The sequence below is a fragment of the Malurus melanocephalus genome, unplaced genomic scaffold (genome assembly GCF_030028575.1).
Source record: "Malurus melanocephalus ecotype Western Australia unplaced genomic scaffold, MMel_1.1 scaffold_307, whole genome shotgun sequence".
In the NCBI taxonomy this organism is placed as follows: Eukaryota; Metazoa; Chordata; class Aves; order Passeriformes; family Maluridae; genus Malurus; species Malurus melanocephalus.
The window spans coordinates 525,352-548,757 of NW_026623539.1; the positions used below are offsets into that span (position 1 = coordinate 525,352).

The 23,406-nt window shown below is 44.2% G+C and overlaps 1 protein-coding gene across 2 annotated transcripts; it reads left to right on the plus strand.

Annotated features, from left to right (window-relative positions):
- Positions 1-1,390: 1,390 nt before the first annotated feature.
- MORC3 (MORC family CW-type zinc finger 3) lies at positions 1,391-21,201 on the plus strand. 2 transcript variants are annotated; one of them, XM_057377219.1, is made up of 18 exons: positions 1,391-1,473; positions 6,531-6,603; positions 7,843-7,975; positions 8,998-9,210; positions 9,438-9,587; positions 9,856-10,003; positions 10,091-10,222; positions 10,455-10,574; positions 10,982-11,079; positions 13,242-13,346; positions 13,455-13,577; positions 13,688-13,762; positions 14,302-14,344; positions 15,245-15,441; positions 15,845-16,676; positions 16,810-16,973; positions 18,896-18,963; positions 19,606-19,656. In XM_057377219.1, the coding sequence occupies exons 1-17, from the start codon at positions 1,435-1,437 to the stop codon at positions 18,948-18,950; spliced, it is 2,700 nt and encodes an 899-aa protein (XP_057233202.1). In that variant the 5' UTR covers positions 1,391-1,434; the 3' UTR covers positions 18,951-18,963; positions 19,606-19,656. The 2 variants fall into 2 exon arrangements, with proteins under 2 accessions (XP_057233202.1, XP_057233201.1); XM_057377218.1 differs by lacking the exon at positions 18,896-18,963 and having other exon boundaries at positions 19,606-21,201.
- The last annotated feature ends 2,205 nt before the right edge of the window (positions 21,202-23,406 follow it).

Consider the following 23,406-nt stretch of genomic DNA (forward strand, 5'->3'; position numbering starts at 1 on the left):
GGGCGGCCAGACAGAATTGCCAGATGCTCCTCCAGGGTCAYTTGCTCTGCTCCAGGAGACAACCTTGGCTGTTTGGGTCAAATAAGGGAATCACAGAATCCTTAAGGCTGGAAAAGACCTTTAACTCATCAAGTCCAACCATTCCCCCCAGCACCACCACGTTCACTATTAAACCACATCCTCAAGTGCCACACCCACACATTTTCTGAACACTTCCAGGGATGATGACTCCACCAACTGCCCTGAGCATCCAATGCTTTACCACCCTTCCTAGAAAGAAACATTTTCAAATATTCAATCTAAACCTCCCCTGGCCCAGCCTGAGGCYGTTCCCTCTCCTCCTGTCCCTGTTCCCTGGAGCAGAGCCCGAYCCCCCCGGCTGCCCCCTCCTGTCAGGGAGTTGTGCAGAGCCACAAGGTCCCCCCGGAGCCTCCTTTGCTCCAGGCTCAGCCCCTTTCCCAGCTCCCTCAGCYGCTCCTGGGGCTCCAGCCCCTTCCCAGCTCCGCTCCCTGCCCTGGACAGCCGAAGGTAGCAGAAATGCAGCGGCAGAAAGTGCCCCGGGGAGCCACACAGGAACACATCGAGTGTCTGCCTGGAGAGAAGCAGCACTGTAACAAAGTGTTCCAGGGAGAAAGGGCATGGGGGGCTGGGACAGGGGCTGGACACGAGCCCAGGGGTGCCCAGGGGGGCAAGAGGCCACCGGGGCCTGGGCTGGATCAGGAATTGTGTGTCCAGCAGGAGCAGGGCAGGGATTGTCTCTCTGGGCTGGGCACCGAGAGGTCCCTCCAGGGCTGGATCCAGTTGTGGGTCCTGCAGGAGAGCCCTGGAGGGGCTGGAGCGTGTCCAGGGCAGGGAGCGGAGCTGGGAAGGGGCTGGAGCCCCAGGAGCGGCTGAGGGAGCTGGGAAAGGGGCTCAGCCTGGAGCAAAGGAGGCTCCGGGGGGACCYTGTGGCTCTGCACAACTCCCTGACAGGAGGGGGCAGCCGGGGGGGGCTCGGGCTCTGCTCCCAGGGAACAGGGACAGGAGGAGAGGGAACGGCCTCAGGCTGGGCCAGGGGAGGCTCAGGGTGGACACCAGGAGGAATTTGCCCATGGAAAGGGTGCTCAGGCCTTGGCAGGGGCTGCCCAGGGAGCTTTGGAGTCCCCATCCCTGGAGGTGTCCCAGGAAGGGCTGGAGGTGGCACTGAGTGCTCTGGGCTGGGGACAAAGTGGGCACTGGGCCCAGCTGGGACTGAATGAATTTGAAGCCCGTTCGCACCCTACCCACCCCAGTCACTCCGCTCCGCCGCCATCTCCTCACGCCGCCCTCACACCGGCTCCGCCTACCGGGATGGGCGTGGCCTCCCCAAGCCCCGCCCCGTGTGCGCGCGCCCGGCGCCGGAAGCGCGAAWCGGCCCCGGGGAGGCGGAAGCGCGCGCGGGGCCGCGGCCGAAAGATGGCGGCGAAAACACAGGGCGGGATCCGCCTGAGCGCGGTGAGTGTGAGGGGGCGGCGGGACCGCGGCCGGCGCGGGGGAAAGGGCCCTAAAAACCGTCTCGTTCCAASCCGCTGCCGTGGGCAGGGACCCCTTCCACTGTCCCCGGCTGCTCAGAGCCCCGTCCAGCCTGGCCTTGGACACTTCCAGGGTCACTCCCTCAGCGAGGGCGGGGAGCGCAGTGTCGTCTCTCCGTGGTGACGTGGGGCCGGGGGCTTTCCCTCCCTTATCCCCGCTCAAATCCTGGAAAATTGACTTATATCCGTCAGGCCGGGCTGTGCCGAGGGGAAGGTGAGAGCTGGGGATGGGCTGGGTGTTGGGGGCGGGATTTCCCAGCCTCTGGTGAGCGCCGTGACCTCTAATTGCCAACTTGGAACTTCAGATCTTAACTACTTTATTGCAGGTGGCCTAATTACATTTTAACCCTAATTATATCGAAGGGGAATGAGTCTTCACGCGGTTAAGTGTTGCGGTGTTGTGATTTTCAGTCGCCGTATTGTTGACGAGCTCTTGTGGCAATTGATAGTTTCTTTATTTGCACTGATATAAATGAAGTTAAAGCTGCTTTTTCAGATGAAACAGGAGCATTTTTTCAAGTCAGTGCCTCCAAATCTCACCTGTAGCTACACCTGACTCATCACCTTGCTTGTAGAATAGTGGAAAGAAACAGAAGTACTACGATGAGTAACTTATCAAATATTTGAGGGATAAGGTGTGTTAGAATGTGTTCAGCACTGCTGGAGTTACAGATTCATTTAGCACGGAAAAGACCTCCAAGAATCCGACCTTTGGCTGAAATGGTATTACCTAATAAGAGTTTCTGTTACCTCARTATCAATTTTTGTTACCCTAATAAAACTCGTGATGATTCTAGAGAGGGSCTATAAACACTGTCTACTGGAAGTTAAAAAATTGCATTTTGATTTTGATTTCAGGTCTTTGATTCTTGCTAGTGTTTGAAATCCACAGTCTCTGATATTTAATTGCAGCAGGGTTGTCCTACTTCTTTAAATAAAGATTTGGATTTGTTATTAGTTTTTGACATATTATTGGTCTTCTTGAGGGGAAAAAGTGTCAATAATCAGCCTTTGCATCTGGCAGTTCAGAGTTGAAAATCATTCTCAGCTTGAAGCCACTTTGCCAAACTGAATTCTCAGAGGTACAAATGAAACAAGATGCACTTGGTAACTTTCTGATTTATTTTTAGGCTGCTCTCTGGTTTTGTCTCTCCCAGGCACATCTGAGATTTTGCATTCTGTGGCTTTCCAGTGAAAGCTGTGGGTTTTGTAGGATTTTTCTTTTGCTCAGGTGAAGCAGCTGATGCAGTTTTGACCAGGCTTATAAAAGGCTTTGTAATCCAGAGAAYGGCGCGGAGAGCTGGTGGCCACAGTTTTTTGGGAATATAAAGTATTTCCCATGGTTTCAGAGGCACTGGGAGGGCCTGGTAACTCATTCCTACACTGGAATTTATCTCCTGCTGTTGCTCTGACAATATTTTGTCTAGCTGAACAATGAAGCAGCTCAAGGAAATGATCCAGGTTAATATTTTAAAAATGGTTTATAATTTGGATCGGTCCCTTGATGTGGTTCATTGCACAGTCATGGAACTGGGATTGTGTAGCTGGGAGGGAGAGGAGGAAAAGTTTCAGGTGCAGTTTCTTCTTGGAAAGGGTGCTCAGGCCTTGGCAGGRGCTGCYCAGGGAGCTTTGGAGTCCCCATCCCTGGAGGTGTCCCAGGAAGGGCTGGAGGTGGCACTGAGTGCTCTGGGCTGGGGACAAGGTGGGCATCGGACACAGCTGGGACTTAATGGGCTAGGGGGGCTTTTTCTAATCTAAACAAGTCCATGAAAAAAGCAGGGGTTTTTTTTCCAAGAAGTTGTTAAATAAGTGGAGCATAAATCAGCATGCATTTTTCACTCAAATGCATGAATTATTGTGGTGATTCCAGGTAATTCAACAAAAATTTATCATGTAAAAGCAGTAAGTTGGTAAAATGTGGCAAATTCCGCAGTGCTTTTGGATTTGTGCACGCCTTAAGATCTGCAAGGATAAGACCATTCAGGTTTCTTGGAAAACTAAAATTTCCAAAGCTGTCCATCATTATTAAGAGATAAGCTGCTTTATTCTTCAATATTTACTGGTTATAACTGTAGGACATGCTCTTCTCTGGATATTTTGTTTCAAATAAGCCTGGTTGGAAGAAGGGAGGGTTTGAGTTGTATCTCCAAGAGGAATTTATCTGCACTTGGTCTCAGGAGAAAACCTAAAATTACTAAACAAAATACATTTGGCTGAGTAAGCAAAACATCTGGATTGGCAAAGGGAGTGTCCACCAGGAAACCAGCTCTTACTGAACCTCAATTAATTATGAACTAATTAAAGTGGTGCATTGATGAATGAAGTGTAAGGAAACAAATGGACTTGAATATTTCCTGATGAGTTCATCAGAAGTTAGGGAGTGGTTGCTGACAGCTGGATTGCTCTGAAGGAAACTACAAAACTGATGGCCTTAAACCAGTATTCTGTTCGTTAATCTGGTTTTGTGCCCTTGTTTCAATGCCTGACATGATGAAAGCTGGGCTGGATGGGACTTGGAGCAGCCTGGGCTCATGGAAAGWGTCCCTGCCTGTGGCAGGGCATGGAACAAGATGAGATTTAAGGTCCCTTCCAACCGAAACCATTCCGGAATTCTGTGTTCAGGTGGTGCTGTCTACTCTATGACAACTTTCCTATGAATTTCCTGAGGGATATCTCCTCACCTTTGGTGACGGATGGGAGATGTTAGAGCCAAGACCCCATTTGAAAACTCCCAGTGGTTTCTAGCAGTGAAATGAGGGGGTGGAGGTGTTGTGTTACACAGGCAATGTTTTATTTCTGTGTTCATAGAACTATTTGGTTTGCATGAAAAAAGGACATTTGCTGGTGATGGTGGCATTGTGGGTGACACTGAGGTTCTTTCTATCCTTCCCTGGCATTGTCTGATGGTCAGGGGAGGTGCTTCTTCCTTTTCAGAATGAATTTCTGTATGGAGAAGGTTGTTAAACATTGGCAGGGGCTGCCCAGGGAGCTTTGGAGTCCCCATCCCTGGAGGTGTCCCAGGAAGGGCTGGAGGCGGCACTGAGTGCTCTGGGCTGGGGACAAGGTGGGCATCGGGCACGGCTGGGACTGCATGGGCTGGGGGGGCTTTTCCAGCTTCAGGGATTCTCTGAGAGTCCCAAGTGTGGGTTGATGGCTCTGTCAAAACCACAGTCAGGATTTCTTGCCAAGTCTGTGTTGCTGAGATTGCAGTGCCAGGAGTGAATCCAGCAGGGAATCCAGCACTCCCAYTGTGCCTTGTGTATGGCTGGAGTTGTTCAGTGTTTCAGCAGGGAGCTGAGCAGATGCCAAATCCCTGGATGAGTGTCCATGGGGTGGGTTGGGTTTCTTAAATGTGGATTTGTTTTGTTAAGGAGGGATTTCAGATGGGAAAAACCCCACCAGTTGTTTCTGGTGGATTTTGATTGGGAATCTTAGAAGACAAAGGAGCAGATGCTGCCAGCTCTGTGGAAGTGAAGAGAATCACTGAGTTCTTGTGAGGCAGAGGAAGAAATCCAAAGATCCTTTTGGTCACATGCCATGGAACACGTGAGGTTTCCATTCATAGCCCGGAGGAATTTTCCTTTGGATTCAAAATTATTTGGAAGTATCTGTTGGAGGCACAGTGGCTTAGCCTGACTCAGTATACCAGATTTTATAAACCTGGAGCTCTGAAGCACAGATGGCAGTGAGGAACGTGGTGTCTGTTCCCACTTGTGCTCCATGGGGAAGAAATGCAGGGATTAAGTTGCAGTTGGAAGTGTGTCATGTGATGCTGTGACCTGAGAATTGAGGTGACRTTTCTTGGCACTTTCTGTTGCTCTGAACCATGGTTGCTGCTGCTGCCTCTGCCTTCCTCCTGCTCTGGCACCTGGTTTGTGCCTCTAGGATTTGCTTTTAGCATGATTCCTTTTCAGCTTGGAGCCTTGAAGTGGTTGCTTGCTTTTATTTACACTTTATTACATTTATAAAAGTGCTGTAAACATTATTCAGTATGGATATGTACACAGTATTTTAAAACATCTTTCTGATTTTATATGTATAATAATGTGAATTGTATTGTGGTTTTTGTGTAACTCAGTGGTACAAGGACTGTTTTCAGTGTGATGTGTTCAGAGGTGTTGCTCTTTCTGCCGTGGCAACTCTGGGAGTGGGGCTTGAGCAAATTCCGTGCAGGGAGTTTGTGTTAAAGGCCTTGTAAAAGTGTAACCACAGATTTCCTCGGGGATGATACAAACACAGCCATCAGTTGTAGCAGTTAAAGTTTCTCCAAATGTTGCATGGACAGGTCTTTAACTTATATGGATACTATATGGATACTGTTGTGGTTTTTGTAGTCTTTAGGTGAATATATGGGCCAGGAATGCTTGGCAGTGCCTTTGTCACTGATATCTCTGTTACATCCCATAAACAAGTGCTTTTCTTCTGTAGTCTCACCTTATGCTGGCAGTGGCTGTGCCTTTGGTTACGTAAAATGTGTGAGATCCAACTGCCAAAAGCACAAAGCACCACTTGAGAGGGTCTGAGAGGTGATCRTGGTCCCTATGGCCAAAAGGAGCCATGACAGGGACAGTGACCCACGGAAGGTATTGGGTGCTGCTTACTCCTCACATTAAGTTCTAATCCTCCTGGTTTAAGATGTGAGTTTTTAACATCTGAGAGCTTCTGTTGCTGTGTTTGGACCAAGGACTTGATGTTTTCTGWAACCTCTGGCATCATTTTATAGCAATAGTTCCTTATATTTTTACAAAGATAAAAAGACTGCTAAGCTGACAATAAWATCAATTTTCAGAATATGCTGAGACTGTGATGATTTTCCAGTTCAAGGGCTGTATTAATGTTCTCTCCCAACACCCAGAAATAAATYAAATTACAGCCTTTTGATCGTGTTCAAAACAGTTTCATGTAATGTTCCTTTATTTAACAGACAGTTTTCTGGGTTGAGAAGCAYGAACTAATGTCTTTGTTTGTGGTTTATTCCAGCTGTGCCCAAAGTTCCTGCACACCAACTCTACCAGTCACACCTGGCCCTTCAGTGCAATTGCTGAACTCATAGGTAGGTGATCAATAGCTTGGAGTAATTMTTTTTTTCTTGTTACAAACCCTTTTTCCATTGGGTAGGGGAGCACTTAGCTGAGCATCCTCAGTGTTTTGCTCTTTGTTCTGGTCCCTGACACTTGCTGTCAGCTGGGGCTTGTGCATCTGTTTATGAACTCCTGGGATYCATCTTGCCTTTGATTTGGAGTAGCAGCTCACTGGGTATATCCATTGTCTCTCTTTCCCACAGTCAGGGAATGATGAGCAGGCTCCTTGAACTCCTCAAAATAAAGGTGTGGCTTGGGATACCAGCCAAGCTGATTAAGCACTTCGTTGCTGCCAAAGGGAGCAGCTCCTCTGGTCACATATTCTTTCCCTTCCTTTTCCTGCACAAGTTTTGCTGCTGCTAATCCAGAAAATTAATCTAACAAAAGAAAACAGGAATTTTTCAGCAGATAAGGCCAAAGCAGTCACAAAGAGGATATCAGAGATGTGGCTGTGGACTGGCTGTTTTGGGAGTAAAATTTGTTAAATAATTTCAGCTGGTTTTAACACTCCAAATACCTCCAAGCTATCAGTTGTACCTATATGTCCTCTTTTGTGATGCTGAAATCCCTTTTATGAAATATTTAACCGTGATGCAATTTGGTCTGAAGTTTATAGGAAGGAACCTACCAGGCTGTGATTACTTTCATTGGCTTGAGCTGTTTATCGATGTAACCTGCAGAACAGGCAGAGGCGCCATCACATCCCACCCTTCCTTCCCCCTCAAAARTCCCAGGAGTGCTGGGGATGAGGGGAAGAGATGGAAGAAAGTTGGAACAGCTGAGATTAGACCTGTCTTTGTTGCCAGGAGGGGTTTGTGGAGCCCTGCTTTCTGTTTCACTGGTGTTTGATGCTTTCACATCCTGTAAACAGAAAGCTGAGTCCAAAGCRTTTTGCAGTTTCCCTCTCTAGGAGCTGGGAGAAAGTAAACATTGCACCAGCTGCTCTGCAGGCAGGAAATGAAACTGGAACCTTGTCTTGGTTTCATTTTCTGTTCTCATGTGAGCTGCTCATCTCCCCAGCTACATTTTTTGCCTCTGTGTTGCTGTCACCAATAATTTTGGGAATTTTGTGTTGGTTTGGATGAGGTTCTTCTGGGTTGGATGCAGCTGTTCCATCCTAACAATTTGATTTACTTTAAAATATATTTGCACTTAAACAGTTGAATTTTTGCTGTTCAGTCTCCCACCCTGTTTGCTYTCCTTGCCCTCAGATAATGCCTATGATCCAGATGTGAGTGCCAAACAGATCTGGATCGACAAAACCGTCATCAATGACAACATTTGCCTGACATTCACAGATAATGGGAATGGGATGAACTCGGAGAAGCTGCACAAAATGCTCAGGTGGGCAACCTCTTTRCAAGCTCTTTGCCTTGTACAACTTCCAGCTCTGGTTCTGTTATTTCTGTCTCTCATACGTAATTCACTAATTTTGTTCATAAACTCAGCATTTCTGAAGGTAAGTGAATGTCCAAGTGAGACAAGAACAGAGAGGTGCTACTAAAACTTCCTGTGACTTTGTCAGGAAACTTTTATCTCATCATTTCCTTTTATCCTTTCTCTYAGCCTTCCCTTTATGCTGTGAAAACTCTGTAGTGCCTGTTAGTGRAGAAAAAGAGAATGCAAATGATTTTATTATTACTATTATCATAATCATTATCTGTATTATTATGATGAATTGCTTTAATTTAGTGAACAGGAAAAAAAGGGAGATTCAGTCCTAACCCCTCGGAGTATTAATAATAGAAGGCATTGTAGAAAATTTAATGAATGATAATGTGACTTATTTGTATATCTTGAAATACTCTGTAGGGTTGGAACTGTTTTTTCTCTTATTTCTACAATTATCAAAGAGCTTTCTGTCCAATTTCTCCTTTCACATAAAAATGGCTCTGCCTGCAGACTTAAATTTGAGCAAGATTGGGTTCAAAGTGTTATTTTTCTGTCAGATACTATAATTAATAGCTTCCTAAATTCCATGTGCAGTTCCCTGTTTTACTTTAAGTGTAATGTGGAAATGGAAAACACATAGATCAAATATTTTTTAGGAAGTGGAGAGGGGAAAATCCAGGATTAGGGGCTTTTTTAGTGTTGTGTAACTACAGGATAACTATTAGAATCCCATAAGAATGGTTTTATRCCTAATTCCAGACATGGTATTTCTATTCTATACTTAAAAGCTGGAAATAGATTTTCCTGAGGTTTTGCTGTGTGGTTTCAGCAGCACTGTCCAGGTGACTTTTAGGATTTAATTGGGCARGAGTCCTGACCTCATTGGTTAATTTGGCAAGCCCTGCACATGCATCTCTTGAATTCTCAAGTTTTCCAGGCATTTTTCCCCCTTCCTGTGTTTTCCTGTATTTCAGCTTTGGCTTCAGCGAGAAGTCGGTGATGAAYGGCCGCGTTCCTGTGGGATTGTACGGAAATGGCTTCAAATCGGGATCCATGCGCCTGGGAAGGGATGCCATTGTCTTCACCAAGAATGGAGAGACCATGAGCGTGGGGCTCTTATCCCAGACTTATCTGGAAGTCACAAAAGCAGAGCATGTCATGGTTCCTATCGTGACATTCACCAACCAACATATCCTTGYGGCGTTCCCAGTGAAGGGTTGTGGGCACATCCCAAATTTGGGGGGTGGCATCATTAAAGGAAATCCTTGTCTGCCTTTATGGAATGTGAGAAGCTGTCATGTGTTTAAGTCTGTAGGAACTCTGAGATGTGGAATGAGAAGCTGGGAAGTGAATCCAGAAATTTCCTCATTTTCCAAAATTTTCATTCCAAGCCCTTCTCCTTAACACAATGCCCACGACAGATCAGTGATCCAGCAGAATCCAAGAACAGCCTGAAGGCCATCCTGACCCATTCCTTGTTCTCCACTGAGGAGAAATTACTGGCGGAGCTAGATGCCATCATAGGGAAAAAAGGCACCAGGATTATCATTTGGAATCTTAGAAAGTAAGATAAATCCAGTCTTTTAGCATTAATTTTACATTTTCTTTCAGTGTGTGCAAGCAGGTTTGGGGTTTTTTTGTGTGTGGAATAACTGGAAAAGGCTGTGCACAGTAAAATAATTGGGAAGCTGGACTCAAATGTGAATTATAGCAAATCTCTGAGGAATTCCCCTTTTTTTCCTTCTTTGTGACACTCTTGCTCCACCACAATACCTTCCCTTGTATTTGCTTTCCCCCCTATAATTAATACATTTTTTCATYCTTATTCTTAGAGATAAAAACAACAAACCAGAATTTGACTTTGACAAGGATAAATATGACATCAGAATTCCAGAAGACTTGGATGAAACAGGCAAAAGAGGCTACAAGAARCAGGAGAGACTGGACCAGATTGTCCCAGAAAGTGATTACTCATTACGAGTATGTATTGGGTTTTTAAAATTGGGTTTATTTTTGGAAGCTGGAGGGCTTATATGTTTTAATTTTAATATAATGTCTGTTTTATAGGCTTACTGCAGTATTTTGTACCTGAAGCCAACCATGCAGATCATCCTGAGAGGGCAGAAAGTGAAAACACAGCTGGTTTCCAAAAGTTTGGCCTTCATTGAGCGGGATATTTACAGACCCAAATTTCTCAATGTATCCTTTATTATTTCCATTGCTGATCTGAATTCTGGCACATTTTATGGCTGGATTCTGCTGGCTGTGTTGCAGTTACATTGATGAATTTTGGGTGTTTGGGGGTTTTTTTAAGACATATTGAAGGAATTTTCTCAGTATAAGAAAAGAAGGTTCTAAGACCCACTCAGAGTAACTCAATTTTTTGTGTTCCATGAGATGAACCCTGTTTTTCCTTAATATCTGCTAAAAGGCCAAAACAGTCAGAATYACTTTTGGATTTAACTGCAGAAACAAAGATCATTATGGAATAATGATGTACCACAAAAACAGACTCATCAAAGCTTATGAGAGAGTTGGCTGTCAGTTAAAGGTAAGAAATTGAGGCTTAAAAATATTTTAACATCATGACAAATTTCATTCAAAGACTGATTTTAAAAAAGAATATGGATGGAAAATAAGATACTGATGTATACTTTTTGTAAAATCACCTTTTTTTGCTGTGTGCATTAGTTAAAAATTGTATTGAATTGTTTGGTTTTGCAAATGTTTGATACAAAAAATGAATCTGAGCATATCTTTCAGGGCTAAAAGAGGGGTAGAAAAAAGAATTTCATATTTAGGKAATTTATATCAAGATTCTGTCCTTGGAAAGGAGTCATAAGTCAGAAAATCCTTTTCACCCAGGATAGATATAGTTAATGATTACCTCCAGCAAACTCTTGCAATATTGACATGGAATATTCGCTGGTTTTCCTGATAAACCTCCATTCCTTGCAGGCAAACAACATGGGTGTGGGTGTTGTTGGGATTATTGAATGCAACTTCCTAAAACCCACTCACAACAAACAAGATTTTGACTACACCAATGAATACAGGTATTTTGCTCTGCATTTTCCATCCCATATTGTCATTAACTGGGAAATACTTGATAAAGCTGCCTCTTTGACTAGGAAGAATAAAAGTTCATGGTTTAAATGCAGACAGCTCCTTTTATCCCCGTTTTTGTCTGCCCCCTCTTTGTTTGCGTCTTTCCCTTTCCTTATAAACATTTTCCYACTCCACATATCCATCTCCATACCAGCCTTGTTCCCATCATTTCCTATCCAATCAGGCAGGTTTTTCTCTGGGTGTTCTTTCGTGGCTGCTTTGGAGGAGGCACTTTCCATGTGCTCAACACAAGCTTTTAGTGTGGAAATGGGAATTTAGGATATTGATTTACAATTATTTTGGTGATCTCTGATCCATTTTTTGTGTGTGGCACCAACAGTTCCCTTATCAGAGGGGCAGGAACTGGGAATGCCCTTGGCAGGCAAAGAGAGCAGGGAATGTTTTCCTCTTGTTGGGGTTTTTTGAACACTTCACATGAAAGGGGGATTTCCTCAATCTCTTGGATTTGATTTGTCTGTCAGCATCCCAGGAAATCCATGACCTTTGTGCCCAGCCACTCTGTCAAAAATAAAACTAAACCAATATCCAGACATGTGTGGAGAATCTCAGGATCATTAAAGTTGGAAAAGACCTCCAACACCTCCAAACCTTTGAGTGCCATGTCCAGTTCCTGGACATAACTTTGGTATGAAGGTGTGAGTTAATCTTAGAATTAAATTACAATAAACCAAGTTCATCTGAGGAGAGCAATTTCACCCCAGCTRCTGCTTCAGCCACAAAACAGCTTCTCCTTTCTTGGCTGTGGTTTTTCAGCTCCTGTTCCATGGAGTTCCCATTCCTGCTGGGATTTCAGGAGCACCTGGCTGTGGTGTCTCTACTGTGCTCCACCCTCATCCCTCTCAGCATGTGCTTATGTTGCTGTGCTGTTTATCATCCAGGAGCAGATTCCCTGCATGCCAATTGCAATCCACCCAGGAGGCAGCAACTGCATTTCACTCACTACTTTCAACACTGTTATACCTTCTGTTACAATGGGAATKTAATTTCCAATTTTCTCTAATTTTACCCCAAGCCATCTGCCCTAACACTTGGAATGTGCCCACAGTGATACCGCACTTGAAAAAATCTTCTAGAAAGGTTTTTCTGCCAGGAGTGCTCCAGGCTTTCAAAAGATGACTTTTCAGCCCAAAACAAAAATGTGAATTTGATGCTGTGAAGGTGTCCTGCACCTTCTTCCCTCTCCGGCAGAGGGATGTGATTTGGAATGTGATCCCATCCATGCCTCGCTGCTCTTTTCTGCCTTTCTGGTGCCTCCTAATTCTGGCTCAGCACTGCCCAGGGTTCAGAGGTGACCAAACTCTGGGTCTGACAAGTTCACTGCACAAATATTTGTGTTGGTTCAAGGCCCCGGGTGGTGTCAGCTGTTGAGACAAGCCAGGGAGGGCTGGGCCTGCTTACTCATCCACTCCATTGCTCAGAGGTGAATTCCACAGGCTGACAGGAGGCTGTCCTCACCTCCAGCTCACCTGTGGGGCTTCTTGTTGTTCCTCAGCTCTCCCTCCTGTGTGTGCCTGAGCTGCACACTGAGCCCTGAGCAGGAAACAAAGCTAAAAATTAACCTAGGTGAGACTGGTGTAGCAGCATGGAGACTTTATCCTGCATTAAAGGGAGCAAATGTTTGCCATCTCCTTGTTGTAAAGCTGGATATCAGCTTAGAGGAGCCATGAACCTGCACTTGGGATGTACAGGAACAGCCAGAACCAGGGTGAKGTGCTGGATTGGTTTTGTGCTTTTTAAATTCTCTAATTGAGGCTGAGCTGGTGAAGCATCTGCAGGGTTTGCTCTGTCCATGAGCAGCATTTCAGAGCTAAGCATTCTCGGTTTCAGTCTTTGTGCTCTGACTTGTATTTCCAGGAATTTCTTAGCTGACAAACACGACTTCACACAACTCCTTGTTTCTAAATACAAAAAAAAACTTTTTATAAAAGGAAAAAGGAAAAGCTTTTAGAAATGCTTTTTCACACTGTTGTGCAATTAGGAATATTWAAGTGTTTCATGCACTTACTCTGTCACTGGAGTTTATAAAGGTTCTTTCTGTGCTAGCATTGCATTATTCAAGGTGGTCTTTTCAATTATTTTCTCTTTGTAGACTCACAATAGCAGCACTGGGAGAAAAGCTCAAYGATTACTGGAATGAGATGAAAACCAAGAAAAACGAGGAATATCCCATGGCTYTGCCCGTTGAGGAGATCCAGTGAGTCCCACGGTGACAGCAGAGAACTGAACACTGTCACTGCTTTATCTGACATAAGAACACTCTTCCATGTGCAAACCTGATTTATTTTGGTTTTTTTTATCCCAGGAAACAGCCAGACCAGACGTGGGTGCAGTGTGATGCCTGTCTGAAGTGGCGGAAGCTCCCGGATGGAATYGAACATTTGCCAGAGAAGTGGTACTGCTCCCTCAACCCTGACCCACAATTCCGGTAATGCCACAGGCCAGGGACACCTCCCATTCCTTATTTATCACCTGGTAGCAGCAGGAGTGTTCAGCTCTTTCTGTTGTGGGTTTTTCCTCTTTCTTTCCTTCCTTCAGGAATTGTAACGTGCCAGAAGAACCAGAAGATGACGATTTAATACATCCGACATACGAGAAAACCTACAAGAAAAAGTGAGTTCTGCAGGCTTTTACAAGGGGCTCAGCACTAAAAGCTACCAAGGAGAGCAGTGCAGCAGCTGAGGTACAAGTCAGCTCCAAGAGGGACATTATTCCATAGGAACTGGCAGTGTGGGAGCAGTTTGGAATGTGTAAGGTCCATGCTGAAGCAGTTGAATGGGGTTGAAAAGTTTAAAAGCTCAATGAATTTATTTAAGAATAAGAGTTCTTAGCTAAGGTGTATGGAAAAATCTGATTTGGGTAATTGGTAAATGCTGGCTCGTGTTCTAGAAGTGGGAGTTTGGGGCTTTTGGTTTCAATATTTTAAAAATAAATAATCTAAGAGGGAGCTTGTTTGATGTTAAGCTAAGTTTAGGCTATACAAGCTTCTGGGTTCCTGAGAAAATTTTCATTCAATAAACACGAATACTCTGATTATTGTATCTAGCTGAGGAGTGTCGTGTTTGTATTTAGATCTTAGATTTCATTTTTATAATGAATGAACAGTTTGAATCTGAGATTTTAATTTATTTTTTCCCCTTGCTGCTTTAAAGGGACAGGGAAAAGCTGAAGAAGCGACTGGAGTACAGCCACCAGGTAACTCCTAAAGCTAACAGGAAACTGCCCTGGGTACAAATGTCTGCTTTAACATCCTGCTTTACTCTGGGGGCTCTGAGGGATTTGCTCACCATGAGGAAATCCCAAATCCCCTGGTTTTGCTGCCCAGTGATGGAAAATATACCATTGCTTTCTCTGTAGCACTTAAGAGTTGGAGAGGGACAAAGGCTTCTCACCAAAACCAGCAGAGATTTCAGGCACTCAAAGCTGATTTTATGGCGTGACACCCAATTCTTGAAAGGGGATTTGTTGGAGAGGGATGGGATAAGGATATGAAAGTAAAGATGCCCTTAAAAGTGGGATGGTGGTGGGGATGGACGGAGGTGGAGTAGCTACACTTGTGCAAGGAGACACTCAAATTCAGATTCAATCCAGATGCWGATCAAGGTGTTTGAGTGATGAGAATGTCTGGATTGAAACTAAATCACACTTAGAAAATTGGATTCTGTGTTCAAGTTGCATTCAAAATAAATTGCTGTCCTAAGATAATTTCTGAAGAAGAGATGCTGCATGTGCTGTTTTAACCTACTTATTTAACATTTCCCCCAGTGCAAAAATAATTTCTTAAAGTAAAGTAATTGCTTCTTTTGGTCAACCTGACTGAACTCTGAGCAGCTTTCCCAGGAGTTTSTGTCTGATGGGCAAACTCCAGAGACACAGCTTGGGAAAATCTCTTGCCTGAGATTCTGCACAGCACTTTCAAATCGAAAACCGGGATTTTCAGTAGTCTAGTCAGCCTTTGTTATCCCAAAATCCTGAGCCTGGGTCTATGGGGTGTATAAATGTTAGAATTTTAGGTAGTRCCATGTAGTTAAATCTGTCCTGAAGAACCTACTAATATCTGTTTATTTCCATTYTTAACTTATATTGTTTTTATAGATCAATAATGAAATACTTTTAAAAACACCTGTTTCTTCAAGTAAAGACTTCAAAACATTCTCAGCTTTGAATACAAAGGAAGCTGTTCCAAGGTTGCTTTTACCAAAATCATCAGAAGCTTCTGTTGGATCTTCTGTTGGAAGATCTCTGCCTATTTTAATTAAAGTAGCTTCCCCTCATTTGGATCCTGATAGCAGGTGAGTGGACGTGTACAAAGCAGATTCCTGTTTATTTCTAAAATTAATAACTCATTAATGAAAGTGATGGTGTTGGGGGCAGCTTCATCTGCCAAAATTCCTGTATTAATTCTGGGTGCATGGGAAGCTCCAGGTTAAAGGGAGATGGAGACTTTGTGAAGTACAAAAGTGAATGGAAAAAAAAAACCAAAAACACAGGGAGCATTTGTCAGCGATTTGTCTGCTTAGGAGCAGAGTTTGTTTTTACAGAAATTTCTTCTGGTTACACAAATAAAAATCCCATGCAGGGGCCATCCCTTTCTAGTTCTGGAGTGGTAAAAAGAAACACAGAACATGGTTGGAAACAAAATGATTTTGCAGCATTTGAGCAATGAATTGATTATTTTAATATTTTCCTCCTCAGTCTCAAAAGGAAGACACAGAGTTGTGTGACACCTGTGTCCCTAAAGACGCCTCGGCTCAGCAACAGTACATTCACCAACCACGAGGAGGATGATGATGATGAAGATGTCATCATTTTAGAGGAGAGCAGCACTCCAAAGCCTTCAGCAGAGCCTGATGTTCCCGTGGTCAAAGCCGAATGTATCAATTTGGATCAGGAGGAGAAGCAGAAGGAAAACTCTCCCRTGGGGGAACCTTGCAGTGCAACCACGTCAGAGGCCAAGAGTGAACAACTGAGCTCAGGGACACAGACAGAGCTCCCGAACCTGGTGGTTAAAAAGGAAGAGGTGGAAGATATCCCAGTTCAGATTCCTGGAGCAGGGATGGAACRGGAACAGCACAAGGTGAATGGCGTTCCTGAGACGTCTGTAGAGATGGAAAATGAACTGAAAAATCAGCTGCAATTATTGAACAGAGAAAAAGAAATGTACCAAAGCAAATGTGAAGCGTTAACCAAACAAGTGGAAACACTGGAACAGCAGCTTTTGGAAATGAATAATAAATATGTAAAAAAGGAAATGTGCCACCAGGCAACGGAGACAGAGCCCTCCTTTGGAGAAGGAGATGCTCATGGGAGGAGTTTGGCAGAGGTGACAGTTCTCTATGAACAGGCCTTGGGGGAAATAGCAATGCTCAAGGAGCAGTGCAGCACCCTGCAGAACCTAAAGACTGAGTGCAGCAAGTGTGCTGATGGGGAGAGCAAGAGTGAGGTGGATGAGATTGCTGTGCAGCTGGATGATGTTTTCAGGCAGCTGGACAAGTGCACCATTGAGAGAGACAGATACAAAAGTGAGGTATGGCTCTTCAAACACTTGTATCCCTTCTAGCACTTAAATTATTTCTATTTTTTATTCCCTGTTTTGTAGCGCTTCTAGTACACAAGGTTTTGAATAGTTTTTACAGCTTTATTTTTATTTTGATTGCCAGATTGAAGTCCTAGAAACGGAGAAAAATCAAATGGCCTGTCAGTGTGAAGAGCTCAAGGCAGAGCTGGCCCAGTTAAAAGCTTCAATCCCACAGGCAGTAGCACATGCAAATGGTTCTACCACCAGTAATGTAGAAGACTCTGTAAATTTTTCTGATGGAGAAAGGTATCAGTTTTGTTCTTTCTAGATGTTATTTTTAACAGATTTTTGCTTTTTTGTTGTATTTGAAATGTTTTGATGAAGGTTATATCTGATAATTGTATAATAAAATGTGATGCTTGGAATTCTTTCCTACTGCCTTTTTTGACTCCTAACTAATTTTTTTTAAGCAAGTGCTGTATTTGATTTATTATTTATTTGTGTGATCAGGGTTGACTACTGCATAATGGAATGTCATATTGATGCCTTTTACAATATCTAAAATGTTGTATAATTTCTGAACACAACCTCCAGACCAAGGAGAGAAAAATGAGGCAGGAAACAGGGTGATCATTATTTTATGCTGTGTAATGAACTTCACATTGAGAGTCTGTTTTTCTTTCTTGAATCAACTGAAAATAGTCTGGGTTTGAAAATTTCCTGAAAGAACCCCTTGCTGCAGGAAGCAGTGTCCAGGTTTTATCTTGGAACTAAACAAGGGTTGAAACTTCCAAATGGAGAGTTTACAGCTCTTGGGAAGTGGGAATAGCACATATACAAAAAAAACCCCAGAGCAGGTGCAAGCAGAGTGAGCTGCTTCTCCCCCCWGGGGAGAATCAGAGGGGAGAAACAGGAAACATCCCTTGTGATAAAAGGTGACTCAATTAAGGGACCATTTCAGCAAAGTGATCCATGGGATCAGATGAGAGACATCTCAGAGGGAGYTGGCCTTGTAGTATCTCCAACAGTTGACATTCCTGGCAAAAGGCAGTTGTTACACCTATATTTAGGACTGCCAGAGCTCCATCCCAACACTGCAGCCTCAATCCCAGAGAAAACATGGAATAAATCTACCTGGAAGCCACCTGCAGGCCCATGAGAATCAAAAGGGGTTTAAGGGCAATCAGCAGGGAATGCTGAGGGCAAATTGGGGATAAGGCCTTTGCACCTCAAGTCCCATGTCCAGTTCTTTGACACTTTAAAAGGGCATTGAGGGACTGGAGCATGTCCAGGGAAGGGAAAAGAGCTGGGGAAAATGCTGGAAAACACATCCTAGGGAAGAGTGGCTGTGGGAGCTGGGAAAGGGGCTCAGCCTGGAGCAAAGGAGGCTCTGGGGSCACCTTCTGGCTCTGCACAACTCCCTGACAGGAGTGGGGAAGTGAGGGGGGTCAGACTCTGCTGCTGTGTCCCAAGGGAAAGGAGGAGAGGAAATGGCCTCAAATTGCACCGGGGGAGGCTCAGGGTGGAGAYTGGCAAAGAAAATTCCCTGTCAGAGTGGTCAGGCCTTGGAATGAGCTGCCCAGGGAGGGGGTGCAGTCCCTGTCTCTGRGAGTGCTCAGGAGGAGTCTGGATGTGGCCCTTGGGGACAGGCTTTGGGGTGATAGGACTGGATAATCCCAAAGGTCTCTTCTGACCCTAAGGGTTCTGGGATTGATGGCCTGGATGACAGAGCCAAATTAACTCAATGAATTCATGATTCCAYCAAATCAGAGGAACTTGGCAGAGCAGATCTGCTGCTGAGGGACTTTGACAAATTGGACAAGTGGGCTGGAAAAAARCCATGCAAATTCCACGAGGGCACCTGGGAAATCCATGCAGGGGAACAAACTGGAGAGTGCTCCCTGGAAAGCAGCTGGGAGGAAAGTGCCYTGTGGTGCTGGGGAGAGGCAGGGCAGTGTGAGCCAGCAGTGCACTCTGCTGGTGGCACAAACTGGGCTGCGCTGGCCAGGGGCCAGCCAGGGCTGGGCAAGTGACTCCTCCCTKGTGCTGGGCATCCTGAGCCCAACCAGGAGTGCTGGATCCAGCTCTGTGCTCCCTGGAATGACACTGGCATAGAGTGGAGTGGAGGCAGAGCTGGATAATTTCCAGAGACCCCTTTCAGTCTTAAAGAAGAAACTTACCCAYATTAAAAATTATCTGTCAGCATTTAATTTTATTTTTCCTTGTAGCTCTGGCTTGTGTTTACTAGATGAATTAGCAGATAAATGCAGGACTTGGAAGTAACTTCCCCCACCAGGTGATGGAGATATGGCAGCACTGGGAGAACTGGTAATGGAGATGATACAGGATCTGAGAGTAGAAGGAAATCAGCCAGAGAAGGGATGGCTCATGTCAAAGCAATTTGATCAGGAAGAGGACACAGCAAGGACAGCCAGGACAGAAAGCAAAAAAAAAGGGAGGCACAGCCTTTTCTCTGGACTATAACTTCTACTTCCTATTTATATTCTAAAAAGCCTTTGGACAAACTCCTCCTTCTTTCCTTCTCTTATTTTTCTCTCCTTTTGTTCATGTGGGTTGTGATAGTTTGGGTTTCTAAATGGATAAAAATTACGAGGATTTAATATTGCTTTGAGAAATGAAGGTGGTGTGGGATAAAGGATTGCACTGATTCTTATTMAGAAATATTTCTGATCTAAATTCAGTTTAGTATTGGTTTGAAACTAAGGGAATATTCACCTTCAAGCTGAAAACTGATGAGAAGCTTGGAAAATTGGTAGATTTGGAAACAATCTTGATGCAGTTTTACTTGCATCAGTTTTTTTTGTTGGTTTCTGGGAGCCATGGAGCCTTTCCAGTCTGGATTATCAATCCAGCTTTGTTAGGTGAAGAGCTCTGAACACAAATTTCCATCTAATCCCGTCCAATTCTCTCTCTGCAGCCTGAAGCTCCGCTCTCTGCGAGTGAACGTGGGACAACTCCTGGCCACGATCTTGCCCGACCTGGACCTGCAGCAAGTGAATTATGACATTGATGTGGTAGATGAAATCCTAGGGCAAGTTGTAGAACAAATGCATGAAATCAGCAGTTCTTAATATCTCAGTGTTTCAGCAGAGTTTTATTGCTCTTCCGTCATAACCTTTAGGTCCCAGACTGTAAATAGTGCTGCTTCACTTTATACATTTGACATAGGTGGATCTGTCAGTGTAAATATCCCACACGTTTAGATGTTCCCTTCACTTCCTCCTAAAGGAATGCTGTCAATACTGACCGACCCTGCTGTACTTAATTAAGGATTTTGCTTTGGAAATGWATTTGTAATTAAATTTGCAGATATTTTTACTATTAGGAATCTTAATACTTTTCTACAGACACCTTTTCTTTGACTTTGGATCTTATATAAGCATTGATACCTGTGAGTATTTCCTCTTCTGAAACAGAATATCRTAGAAATGCAAAAAAAGAACTTCCCCCATTTCCCTCCCCGAGTTGTTGTATGCCACAGTGTCGTTCCGTTGCTCCCAGCAATGTTCTGTGTTGCATTAATGGCATAGAAATGTAAGTAGTAGGTGAGAATTTGGGCCATAGGGGTCATATTCGTGTGGTACTACCAAAAGAAGACTTCTTTTAAGGGTTTTATCCTGAAAACTGGGGATGGATCAGTGGAAAAGAAGCACTTGGAAAAGGAGGGATGTGTCTTTATCTGTAGTGTTACTTACAGAGTGAGCTAGAGCTGAAATGTTCAGCTTTAACTGGTGCAGAAAATTTTTATTATTGATWAGGGAATTCCTCTTTTTCACATCTCTCCTTTTAGAGTTCTGTGCTCTAAATCTTCCCTTTTTCCATGGTCGTGGGAAAACCTGGAAGCAATGGTACTGAGAGCAATTCCCAGCCAGTTGCTGGGGTTTCTTTCCAAGTCATTGGAAATGACAAACTGRGTGGCAAAGACAGCAAATCCATCTTTTCCTCTGTGGTGGGACTGCTCACCCAAAGAGCCATCCAGAAAAATGGGTCTTGCRTTTAAATATAAAAAAAATAAAAAAGAATTATTTAATTACTGTTCAATGTGTTAATTTCTAGGAAGTATTTTTTTTAAATAAAGCCAGTATTTTTGGCTTTTGCACTGCTACTTTCCTGAGTTAATCCCTTTGTGTCCCTTTTAGTTGTAGTTCAGTGGAATTCTTTCCATGGACAGTATTTTAGTTAGAGATCTCTATGCCAATAACAGGAATGCACTACAGTTGTACTTTATAAAAGGAGAAATTGAATGTTTGATTTGGGAAGAGGTGGCTGTAATATAACTACATATGACTTTTGAAAAGTTTATATTTCCCAATTCTTGGTGTGTAGCTTTTCCATTTCTTAATCATTATTTATTATGTTCCATCCGACTGTAGCTGAATTTCTTGTAGACAACTGGCAAAATAGAGCACATGTCTATATTAAAAATGGCAAATTTACAATGTACATTTACACTTTGGACAAYGGTGGACTTATGGAAATGGTTTCTATTTACTTGTTAAAATGTATTTTTTGTAAAAAATAAAAATATATAAATCTTAGTTTTCAGGATCCAGTCTTTGTTTCTAAATAGACCCTGCGCAGAATGGCTGAAGTGTTGGATGTTGCAAGGAATCCTGTCTCAGTCTGGCCTGGGCACACCAGTATGGAAATGCTGTAGGAATGCTGTGGATATGGAAAAGCAATGTTGTTATAATCCAGGGGCGTTTATGGAATGGAGCTGAATTTCAGGAAGTTCTGGTGTTGATACATGGATTTCCTCATGACCGTAAAAATAATTTTAAAATCCCTATTGCATACATATCCTCAGCTGGAAAGAGATGGGTGAGGAAGGGGTTGGATGGTTGCATCCAGAGGGTGGTGGGTTGGGGTCTGGGGAGCGGGATTGGGGATCCCTGCGGTGTTGGTTTGAGCACAGCAGAGATGGATGAGGAGAGGACATTTGTTAGCACTGAAACAATTCAACAAATGGGCTCAAATACTGCCAGAGGAGGGAGTTCCCACAGGATAACTCACCTGAGACAGGCACAGTTGACAAATAGGAAGGTGTTAATTCCAGGCCYGCACAGAGGGGAAAGGTTTGGAATTAGCCCAGCACAGGACAAATCCCACTGTGCACRCCATGGGAAAGTGCAGATGTGACAGCAGGAATGTGCCAGGCCTGGCAAAGGAGATCTGGATGACCTATTCAGGCAAAAATTCCCACTGTGGCCAACAGAGGGAAAAGGAAACAACTGTTTACACTTGTGCCATGCCATGGTGTGAAGGGAAGGGCRGCTGGAGCCAGGCCTCTTCCCTCTGTGGGAACAGGCTGCCACCTGTGCCACYGTTGCCACGTCTTCCCTGCCCAGGGACCTCGAGGAACACTCAAAGATGTGGCACAGAGTTTGGGAGTGAGGAGGAGACAGGGCCACGATCCCACAGCCCATCCTGGGCTTGTCTTGCAGCCCAACAGCCCCGTGCTCAGGGTGTTATGATCCCCCTCAGGGTGGCACAGGAGGGCACAGCCCAGGTGTCCCCRAGCTGGCAGCTCCTGCTGCTCCAGCAGGCACTGGCACATCACAAGGCTGGGAAGGATCTGAGCATTGCCCTGGACACAGAGCTGCTGCAGGGGCTGAGGAGGAGGGCCTGGCACATGGAGGCTGCCCCAGGGAGAAGACTCCAGAATTCAAGGATTGTCCAGAGAGGAGGATGACAATGACAGCTGTGCCACAGGGATGACAACAAAGAGCTTTCCCATGGGAATAGAAAGGCTGAGAGAATTTGGATTGTTCAGCCTGGAGAATGAATTATCATGACCTGTGGCCTTCCTGCACCTGAAGGGAGTTGACAAGAAAGCTGGAGAGAGACAATTTCCAAGGGCTGCAGGGACAGGAGCCAGGGAATGGCTTCCCAGTGCCAGAGGGCAGGGCCAGATGGGATAYTGRGCRGGAATTGTTCSCTGGGAGGGTGGGCAGGCCCTGGCACAGGGTGCCCAGAGAAGCTGTGGCTGCCCCTGGATCCCTTTGAGTGCCCAAGGCCAGGCTGGACATTGGGGCTGGGAGCAGCCTGGGACAGTGGGAGGTGTCCCTGCCATGGCAGGGGTGGCACTGGGTGGGATTTAAGGCTTCTCCCAACTCCAACCATTCCATAATTCTGACACAAAATTAATCTTCCTTTGTTCTCTCTTACTCCCTTGCTGATTTTGTAAAGCCTTGTGGGGATTTAGGAGATCTCAGAGCATCATTTTGGTCTTCAACCCCTGGGCCAGTGGCTCTTCTTCCCGTGGGCAAGAACTGAAAGCAGAAGCCATTTTCTCAAGATGTAATTTTACATCATCATCATTATCACCACATTATTATTATTATTACTGTTATTGTTATTGTTGTTATTATTATTATAGTTTTCATATATGTATTATATATATCATATATTATATATATAAAATATTTTTATGTATAATATATAATATATAATATATAATATATATAATATATTATATATATTATATATTATATTTATATTTATTATTATTGTTGTTGTTGTTGTCGTTGTTGTTATTATCGTTTTCAAGACGAAACGTTTACATTTGAAACAGTGAAGTTTGGTGATACGTCACTCTTTAAGACCTTTCTACATTTAGACCGGTCAAGCACAGCAATGCCTGCGAAATAAAAAACAAAACAAACAAAAAAAAATCCCTCTTTTGAGGAGGCGGGAGCATTGGGCTTTTCTCCTTTTA